Source organism: Chiloscyllium plagiosum, unplaced genomic scaffold (assembly GCF_037043375.1).
Source record: "Chiloscyllium plagiosum isolate Xiang-an unplaced genomic scaffold, Cpla_swu_hap1 HiC_scaffold_24, whole genome shotgun sequence".
In the NCBI taxonomy this organism is placed as follows: domain Eukaryota; kingdom Metazoa; phylum Chordata; class Chondrichthyes; order Orectolobiformes; family Hemiscylliidae; genus Chiloscyllium; species Chiloscyllium plagiosum.
The window spans coordinates 26,433,694-26,444,505 of record NW_028270162.1 but is presented as its reverse complement, the minus strand read 5'-3'; the positions used below and the strand labels follow the sequence as shown (position 1 = coordinate 26,444,505).

Below are 10,812 nucleotides of genomic sequence, written 5' to 3'. Positions count from 1 at the left end.
CTAATTTTAATGACCCCTAAAGACATGCCTTTGCTTAACTAATGAGGTTTTAAGACTTGAAATCCAGATTTCAAATCCATGTAATGTGTGATTTTAGTCCATAAAATTGTAGTTGTACAATTACACAGCATGAATGTTAATTCTGTCAGATATTTAACTGTTTCGTTTTGAAACAGATGAAAATTTTTAAAGTCAAGGTACGCAGTTGAATTTTTTTTCACAGGATTTAATAGTTGTGGGGAGTATCATCATTTTACTAAAACTCATCAGCTATAAGTTCCAAGATTAAACAAAAACAAATTTCTCTGCTAGTCATATGACAATGTGAAAATCAATGCTGTACTGTACAGATTTTTACTCTCTAATGATAAAAGTCCATATTAAAAATACCAAGTGAAAACTGTCACTTTTAATTTAGACTGTAACATGTAGACATAAGTTCATGTAGAATTCAGTTTCAACAACAAATGAAAAAAGATTTGTACAACAAAATGCCAAATATCCTCAAAAATAGTTCATTCTAAAATTAAGTTGCAAATATATTCAATCTTGGGAGACAAAAGATAGCTTCTGCAACAAAATAAGTTTATTCACCCAATTTACAAACTCCAGAGCTGTAATACTGATGCTCGTAGTTTTCCTCATCCACATTTAAATTCAAATTGCTGTGGAGGATCCATCAGATAGTAAACAGCACAGCTGCATGGAGAAACTCCATCCAATTACTGCTGCTTCACCGGTGTGTGAAGAATCCCTGTGGATGATTGTATTTGAAAGGCTTGATTCGATTAGGACCTCTAAAGGGGAAATAAGAAGTCAAAAGATGAAGATTTGAGAATACATGGAGTTCTGGAACTGACAAACTAGACTCAGTTTGTAGTAAAATGGATAAATTACATTTAATTGAACACTTTCACATTATACAATTTCCCTCTAAAAGCTTTGCTTTCACTCCACCACTTAGCCATCTCTACAGTCTTCACCTTTTCTGAAGGTCAACATCATACAGTCATCTGCTACTCATCCAGTGGCCACATTTACTCTCATGTGGTCTCAGACCATGTGTTAGCAGTCAGAGAACCCCACAGCAAACAAAGTCTGTTTCATGTACTTTGCAACACAGGTTAATGATTAATGATGAGAAATGGAATGCTATGTTTCCCTTCTGATGTCAGCAGACTGAGGTCTAAATGCTTCACCAGCTGAGATTAATGGAACTTGATTGAAAATCAAATTTAGTTCTTTTCACACGGTAAGATAATACAGTGATTACATTCCCAAATTAATGATCCAATGACATGAGTGCAAATTTCAATGTACCATATGAAGATTTTAAATTCTATTTAATTAGAAATAAATCTAGAATGTGAAAGTTAACACCTGTAATGGTGACCACAGTCAGAAACGAGAAGTGCCCTCAGCATCTCTGCGTTAAGGAGACAAGATGTGGAGGTGCTGGTGTTGGATTGGGTTAGACAAGGTCAAAAATAACATGACACCAGGTTATAGTCCAATGGGTTTATTTGAAGTCACTAGCCTTTGGTGCGCTGATCCTTCATCAGGTGTTAGTGAGAGAGGAAGACCTTAGACATGGAATTTAAAAGATCACGGGGTCATAGAACTCATGTGAACGAATTGAACACCTGTAAGATGGCTCTTAAATCTTTAATCAGTTAGAATGGAGGTGCACGCTTCGATTGATTAATGTGCAAATTCCAGAATACTTTCAAGTCAAAGCTAGTGTTTTCAAATAAACCTGTTTGACTATAGCTTGGTGTTGTGTGATTTTTGACCTTAAGGAGACAAGAATCAGTTACGTTTCCTGCTCCTGACAGTTATCCAGTGACATGTTTGGCATATGGATGTATGGATGCAGGCTAGAACACAAACTCTGCTCCATGAACCCAGGGGTCCAACAGACTATCAACAGTCATGATTTGGTTTCATACACTTGGGTGCAGTAACAGAGTGACTGGCACTTGATTCTACGCTATATAGTGGGAGTCGATGCCTTTACAACTGGAAGGACAAGTTGAGAGTACACTTATCTTTAAACAATGTTCACAACTGATGTGCTAGTTGGGTATCTAGCAAAGAATATTCTTTCATGTAGGATATTTAAAAACAAATACCGGACAAGGCGCAGACACATCTTCTCTCGTGGGAATTCTTTTGGCCCTTCCACACTGTTATCATGAGTCTCCGTTTCCAAATAAACATCCAGACACATACATAAACGCTGGATTTGATTTGTCAGAAGTTGATGTCCTGGTTTGGGACCCAGCAATTCCTTGAAGCATACATTAACCTCGCCCTCTATCGCCTGAAACAAACAATCCACATGGAAACTGTAAGTATATACATCAGTCAGCCTTCACAGCTTTTAGCTAGCAACCACAAATTCAAAAGAAAATCCAGACTACACAATCCACACTGCTTTATTACATTCAATAAATCTTCTCAAATATGGTTATTCTACAAGGGTCTGTAGCGAAATGTGATGAAAATCTAAAATCAGAATTTTTTTTTCTCTTGGATGCCGACAGAAATTCCACGGATTTGCATTACTTGCTATTTGTAGCAACTGAGGCTGGCCAGGTATGTACTGCCAACAGTGCTCCTTATATCGTATTAATACAAAAATACAATAAAAAAAATAGGCAGTCCTTCTCTCTCCCTCATTTCTACAGAATACAGTGACAACCAAAAATTACGTAAGTTTTTGTTATCATTATTCTTCAACAGCAGAGCACAGTTTTAGCAAAGTGCAGCTGTCACATATTTTAGCGATAATGCTGATGCTTAGTTTCAGGAAACTGTCCTATCTGCAGAATCCAAACAAAGCTGCAGTTACCTTTCTGTATCAAAATTTAACTACACAGTTTGCAGTTACTTACTTCATTACATCTGCCAATATTTATTGATGTTTCAAAAATGTGCATTTTTGGACAGGAAGAACTATGGAAACTGGCCATTAGGCCCAACAAGTCCACACCGACCCTCCAAAGAGTATTCGACCCGGAACCATTCCGCTACCCTAATACTCTACATTTTCCCTAACGAATGCAGCTAACCTACACATCCCTGAATGCTATGGTCAATTTACTATAACCAATTCACCTAACCTGCACATCTTGGACTATGGGAGGAAAGTGGAGCACCCGGAGCAAACCCATGCAGACACGGGGAGAATGTGCAAACTCCACACAGACAGTCGCCAGAGGCTGGAATCGAACCCAGGTCCCTAGCACTGTGAGGCAGCAGTGCTAACCACTAAATCACCATGCTGCCCCATGGTGTTGCCACAGTGATGCCTAGTTTTCTGTTTCAGACATGCAGCTATTTTTAAAAAAAGTTAGACAAAAGGAGCATGAGTGGGTGGGGCCGGGGCTCACAGAGACCCAGGAAGGTTTTTAGTTTTGCTTTCAGTTAGTGAGAAGGTTTCTGCTGTTGCTGAGTTAACAGCTTGAATTCTCTGCTGATAGAGTCTTCCTAAGACTTCCTCTTAGAAATAAAAAGAGGCAGACCTTTTTTTCAGTATTTGATTCTGAACAGAAAGAGGCAGCACATGAGAACCTTAACTGTTTTGCTAAATTGTCATGCCAAGTGTGTATTTATGGGATGCTACCTAAAATGGAACAATTGATGATTAAATAATATATTATCTTGTTAAGTATTCAATAGAGTTAGATTTATGCCTTTTTTTGTATTTTAACTGAAAGAATAAAGCCTGTTTTGATTAAAGTTCAGCTAACACCATGGCTGCTGGGAACTCTAGATGCAGAGAGAAACAGCTATTTGTGAGATAAATGTTATATAATTCAGTGGTTTGAGAAACCACATGGTTTTCAATAGAAGTTAGAACAAAATATTTTCAGATGTCTGATTGCCAGTTTTGTAGAACTCTTTGTTTAAAACCAGTAAGTTAAAGAATTAAGAAATGTGATTCCTCAGTTTTAAGGTCTTGGTGACGGACATTTTGGTTTCCTGCCTGCTAAACTAATATGGTTTTTTAAAAAAAACAACCCGTTCAGTGATGTTATGACATAACTCCGATGTAGGCAGGACATGACCAATTATCCAATCAACTAAACTTCAGCTACTCAGCAAGGTAACACCGTGGCTATCAGTTTTTGCTCAGAGACAAGTCACAATCAAGGCAATGTTGATACATGATTCCAAGTATAGCTTTTACTCTGAACATGATTTACTACATATACATGTTCATAATATTTTCCAGCTTTAAGTATTACCTGTTCATATTTTCAAAGTTTAGGGATAACGCACAAAAGACTAAAGAATTGTACCAACATGGACCATATAAATTGACATAAACATAAACCACCTAATCACAAATAAAAGCTTTAAGATTTCAATTAGCTCCCATCCAATTCTATGAATGCTGGGCGGGGCAAAAATGAGCAAAGTAAAGAAAATGTACATTCATATTTATGGAGAAAGTGAGGACTGCAGATGCTGGAGATCAGAGTCAAGAGTGTGGTGCTGGAAAAGCACAGCAGCATCCGAAAAGCAAGAGAATTGATGTTTTAGGCATAAGCCCTTCATCAGGAATGATTTTTATCATATTTTTGTATAGTACAATATTCAGGTGTCAATAGGAACGCCATATAATGCTATTAAGATTAACGACAGTCTGCTATATTGCAAAGTAAGAGTAATTTAAAACTTCACCTTTAGATTATCATCATTACGACTTGATTTCTCTCCCTTCCAATTTAAACAGAGACTGAAGATAGGGGGGATGGTAGAATAACCAGGATTCAACACTATTGCTGCATGGAGCTTAGCTAAGTGAAAAGAATCAACACTTAATTAAGTAAACATAGAATTTTAAAAATAAAATCAAAAGCAAGCTCATTTTCCACTGTTAATTACAATCTGTTACTCTTACACTTTTGTTAGTGTTACAATTTGTGGTTCTTAATAGTTCAATTTTCACATGTTCAGTATTTTAGCATTGGTTCCTATATTGGCTCGTGCCACTTATGACCAGAAGCTGATTGTATAAGACCATAAAATCAGAAACAGGTGGTCTTAATAAAGATGAACAAAGCATTAAGATGTTCTCGGTCTGCATCAATTTCAATTACCAGTATTGTTGTGAACGCTACCAAATATTTTAAGTGCTCTTAGATATTTAATGCAAGTTGTAATTTACCTAGGCTGAAGTAGGACATATATTTACAATTAAATAATGATAGAATGTAGAAACATTTTACAATGCTACAAAATAATTCAACATACACAATACTGTATCAATTACTTTACAATTTCTAAAGAAATAAGTTTGATGGTTCACTCAAAGTCCTGCTTTCAAAGCAAAAGTGAAACAGGTTAAATTATAATTCATTAAGATACAAATAATTTTGGGGTAAGGAATCATCACTGAGGATGCATGTCAGTTCCTGTTAGGATCACACTTTGTAAAGGTAACAGAATTTATGGGTAAACATTTCATTCACTTGATTAAATCTAAACCTCTGATTAATTTCTGACTGAAATAAAAAGGATAATTTTGTTGAATTAAAAGGTGTAGTGATGTAGTTCAATGTAGGGCTCAAATTCCCCTTATAGCGATGAAACAATTGGGTGATTGCAAAGTGATATGATCACTAGGATGTGCCCTGTAAACAGATTATTTTAGAGAAAATTGCAAGACTATACCAAATTATTCAAATTGTAATGTCTTCATTTTGTGATGGAATCTGTAGTTTCAAAGTTTGTACATTTTGGGTCAGATCTTAACTGAAAAAAATACTGAACCTTCAGGTTTACAGGAAAATGGAAATTTGAGGTTTCTGGCGAAACTCAGGTGGGTTTAAACCAAGTTCACGACATGGTGTCAGTCGAGTGTAGATCACCCATTTCTACAGGGTGGACAGATCCTGAAAATGACAGCTGGATCCAGGAGCAACTGGTGGACAAATACAACATTTTTGCATTGATTTTGGACACTAAAGTTTTGACTGTGCCATATCATCAAGTACCATGTGCAGAGTGAAAACTGTGTTTTGGAACTCTATACTTTTGGGAACTGCTCTTGGATGAGAATTGGTGGCTAAAACTTTGTACAAAAGGTACTGGAATTCTAGCTCAGAAAGTTCATAGTTCTGTACTTGAAGTTGGTGTCATACGTGCTAAATTTGCATATGCTTAGTAAATACATGGCATGCATCTTTGTTTGATCTGACATTTAATGGATAATTTACAACTTATACTGGCTGTAATTTGTCTATCAATTCATGATTAATTCTGTTAATTTTGACTATTAAAGTACAGTGAAAGTTTGTCCACTGGTTTTCTAGTTGTCCGTAAGCTTTGCCCCTTCGGTTTGTTGATCTCTATGGCGACCATAAGAAAATATCGAAACAATACCGCAAAAATATTCACGAAGTAATTGATCAAAAATTTTGAAGGCTGTCATAATTGCAACTGCAAAACAATTTTAAAGAGACCTTTCACCTACCCGTCCCTCGTTCTATCAAAGCTGAAAAGAATAGGTCAGTCTCTTGGGCCATGCCTGCTTCAACGACATGCTTGGTAAAAGGCAGAGCCTAAGGAGGAAATAAACAGCTTAACTCTTCAGATTCTAATCTTAAAAGTACATATTAAATATACCTTAGTTTACATAATATGAATTCTTACAATGAACAGTAACACTAATAGGAAATTACAGTACAAACATCAACCATTCAGTACAGCTTGTTTGGACCAATGCTAATGAGTCACCTCCCATCTACAATATTCAGTCAAATGGATTCTCCTCATTTAAGCTGATGACACAGATGTCCATTGCCCTGATCAAGTGTATCCCGGACAAAGATCTTCTTTTCATGTACAGTGCAAATCTGATCAGGAGGAACCACAAACTCTAGCTGATCCACAGTCCTACAACAGAATTTGGTAGTCCACATTCAGCCCCTTGATCAGTTGCTAATTTTTAATTTCCTTTTTCTCCTCCTTCCACTTGTAAATGTGAACGATGATGACAGCCTCTTTCTCATAGTTTCAGATATGCAGCAGCTCAGAAGCACACTCTTGTACACCTCCAGAGGATTGACAGATCAAGTCACACAGCCAAATATAACTTGCTGGTAAAGCATTGCTTCTGGGAGCTTTACTCTTCTCAAAGGACTCCGGGGCCTTAGACAGCTTATCCACAGTTAGTCCCTTCTGTGTACTGTCTTTTAAAAACTACATGATAGAGGACAGGACTAACTGGGAAGCAGAACTATCTCTGGAGTTCACATCATACAAACCAGTGGAAGTGGAATTGCTGATCATCAAAATATCAGACTGGGATGGTTGACAGGAAATATAAATGTAAAGTTAACTTATAACCTGAAATTGCAACTGTGAGGCAATTTAGAGTCATACCATACTGAGACATGTTAAACTGTTCTGTACTTTATATAATGTCAAATTATGAAATGCAGTTCTAGAATTTTTGAATAAGCACTGCAGCTGTTGAATTATTAAGCAAAATAGGAACTAGAGAGAAAGAAGGATGTGCCCAATTAAAACAGAGATGAGGAGGAATTTCTTCTCTCAGTGGGTAGTGAATCTGTGGAACTCTTTACTACAGAGAGATGGCCATGGGTCATTCAGAATAATCTTGGCTGAGAAACAGATTTTTAATCAGCAAGGGAATCAAAGATTAAAGGGAAACACATAAAAATAGAGTTGAGGGTAACCAGAGAAGACACAACCTATGCTTTTACAATTGGTGAAGATTGGACTGTATTCAAAAATCTTCAGATAATGAAGCAGTTCATGCCCACGTGCAGCAAATTCTGGACCATGTCCAAACTTATGCTGATAAATGGCTAGTAAAATCCATGACATACAAATGCAAAGCAATGACCAATTCCAAAAATAGTGTAACCACCTCCCCATGACATTCAATGACATTATCATTGCTAAATACCAAATTTTCAAAATTCAGGGAATCAACATGAACCAGAAACATAAATGAAAGAGCTAGCAAATACTATAGATAAAAGATTAGGTCATATGTTTGCTATTCTGCACTGAGTGACACACCTCCTGACTTAACTACCATTTGCAAAACACAAGTCAGGAATATGATGGAATGCTCTATATTTACCTGGACGAATGCAGTTCAATTAATAGTCAAGATGTGTGACATCATGTTGGTTAAGCTGCTACACTGGCATGATCAATGACTCCCATTACTCACTCTTTCTAGTACTAATGAATCTTGGTTGCAATGTTTACCATCTACAAACTATATTCACATCGAGGCTTCTTCAGTGGAATGTTCCAATAGATGACCTTGACTGTGTCATGAATAAAGGTAGCTAGCACATGGGTACAGTACCATCTCTAAAATAATATCCCCACCATCTGCCACCAAGTCACACCGTCCTGAATTGGATACATAACACTGTACTTTAATCTTCGCTGGTCAAAATCATGGCCCTCCCTACCTAACAGCACGACAGCTCGGTTATTCTCTCGGACTGCAATAATTCGAGAAGGTGGCTCACCACTTTTTCAAGGTCAACAGGTGCTGGGCAATGAATTTCAACCTTGCTAGCAATGGATTTAAAAATATATTCAGAGTAAAGAAATTTTTCCTGTGTTACATGTTGGATTTAATGACTTCTTCAATACTATGATGTCCATAACCAATTTATTATGTTATGAAAAAAACATAAGCAGTGCTGCATCAAGCAAAATATCATATCTGAGGCAAAATCCTATCAATATTGAAGTCTGAATATTGAAACGGAGGACCTTGAACTTAGAAGGCAAAGTACTGAAATCAGTGGTAACATTGATCAGGTAAGTTTAGAGCCAAGAACACTCAACCCTTTCAGCAATATGAGCAAGTACAAACACAAAAAGAATAAGATCATCAAGGTGAAGACATGGTGGAAACATACCACATAATCCTCATACGAAATGGCACACCATTTGATCAATCTAGCTATGATCTTCACTGGGAAAAGATGCTGACATTCACTGGATATCGGCACAATACTATGCTCTGCAAAAGAACAATAACTCGTCAAAACAGAAAAGCCATGCCTCCGAATGGCAATACACTTTCTCAAGGAAATAAAATCAAACCAAGAAAGCATATTGATAAAGTTTACAGCTTTTCCTAACATTGTAAGTACTAACACAACTGACATTTGGAAATTTGGATTTTAGTAGGAACACAGTATTGATGCATTTTATATTTATCAAACTTAACATTCAAAATACATAAACTGAAGTAGAAGTAGAACTAAAGTATATCTTATACACCAAGTTTAGAACAATAAATCAACCAATTTGGAACTGTGGTAACTGATTTGTATATCAATTTTAAATGCTTTGTGCCATCCTGCAATTAGTATTTTTGCCTAACACTGTTCATGTCGAAGTTCCCAGTGCACAAGGGATGTGTACATGCAATAAATATCGATACAGATTGGTTGATTAAATTCCTAATTTATCAGGACATCAAAAATATAGTTATTGTCTTCATAAAGCAGGTGAAATCCAGAGAAGGTCGTATTAGGAAACTAAATTTAAACAGGGGGTTCCAAAGATGTCTTGAGGCAAGAAGAACAAGTACAATTGATCCTTTCTTTCCCTAGATTTGCAGTGGTACCATCCAATCTGATTAGTATGATTCTTATTCTTATTCTGATTCTTAAGTGCTTGGAAAAGGAAGCCATCTAACTGGTACTCACCTAATGAAGCAAACTGCTTCTGCAGAGCCAGTCGGGATTGCAACCTCACACGCAACAATTTTATGGAAGTTTCCATGTGACTGGCGCTTACAGAATTGTCAGCCATTACAAATTTCTATCAGAAATTAAAAAAAAAACTCAATATAAAACAATCTTGAAATCTCTTTTAAAATCATAATTTTGTAGAATAATGTCAAACATACTCCAAAATTACAATGGCTAAGAATCACAGAGTAAAATAGCAAGTTTTCATAAAAATGTAAGTCTTACTAATGTCTTTCAGTGGTGAGTGCTATCACTGCTGGATCTGTCCTACACATGATCAGTTCTTGTTAATGCACTAAAACACAGTAAGGCAATAAACACTAACTTACCAGTGACAAATACAGGAAGTAGGCCATTTAGCCTATCAAGTCTATATGCCATTTAATCAGATCATGTTGTACCTTAGCACCATTGACTTGTCTCATAGAACATAGAACAATACAGCGCAGAATAGGCCCTTCGGCCCTTGATGTTGCGCCGACCTATGAACTATTCTCAGCTCGTCCCCCTACACTATCCCAAAATCATCCATGTGCTTATCTAAGGATTGTTTAAATCTCCCTAATGTGTCTCCTGCTTTCATTTCTAAATGGCCTAGTTCTAAAAACAAGATACTGTCCCTTTTACCTGGATTCTCTAACAGTATAAATGGCTTCTTTGAATCTACACTGCAGCAGGCCTAGGACAGAAATATTAGTATGACAGCATATGCTACTTTAGACTGACAAGTAATCAGCTTCATGCTTGTGAGTGAAGGTGTTCCTGTCAGCATTTGCTCTCTCTGATGTAGAGACTACATTCCGAGCAGTGCATTAGTCTAGACTGAAGCAAGTACAAGTATATTGTTGCATTAACTGGACAAAGAGCTTTAAGCCACAGACATCAGTAGGTAAAAGGCCAAGTGTTATACTTCAGGAAATTGCATGGGAAAATAACTTGATGGTGGGCAGAGAAAGAGATGAGATGTTGGGGACTATGTGGGTCCGACACGCCCACAGTTGGGGTTGTGAGTGCAGTGGGCAGAAAAGGAGCAGAAGAA

At 36.8% G+C, this 10,812-nt stretch overlaps 1 protein-coding gene across 2 annotated transcripts in view; it reads right to left on the bottom strand.

Moving 5' to 3' along the window:
* Positions 1-389: 389 nt before the first annotated feature.
* The window catches only part of thoc5 (THO complex 5), a 36,570-nt gene continuing 26,147 nt past the window's right edge, over positions 390-10,812 (bottom strand). For both annotated transcript variants that reach the window (XM_043715627.2, XM_043715628.2), the window contains 6 exons: positions 9,729-9,843; positions 8,931-9,034; positions 6,488-6,575; positions 4,693-4,808; positions 2,133-2,323; positions 390-797 (listed from right to left, as the gene is read on the bottom strand). In XM_043715627.2, the coding sequence (XP_043571562.1) occupies positions 734-797; positions 2,133-2,323; positions 4,693-4,808; positions 6,488-6,575; positions 8,931-9,034; positions 9,729-9,843 (678 nt within the window). In that variant the 3' untranslated portion in view covers positions 390-733. The remainder of the gene's footprint in view (positions 798-2,132; positions 2,324-4,692; positions 4,809-6,487; positions 6,576-8,930; positions 9,035-9,728; positions 9,844-10,812) is intronic.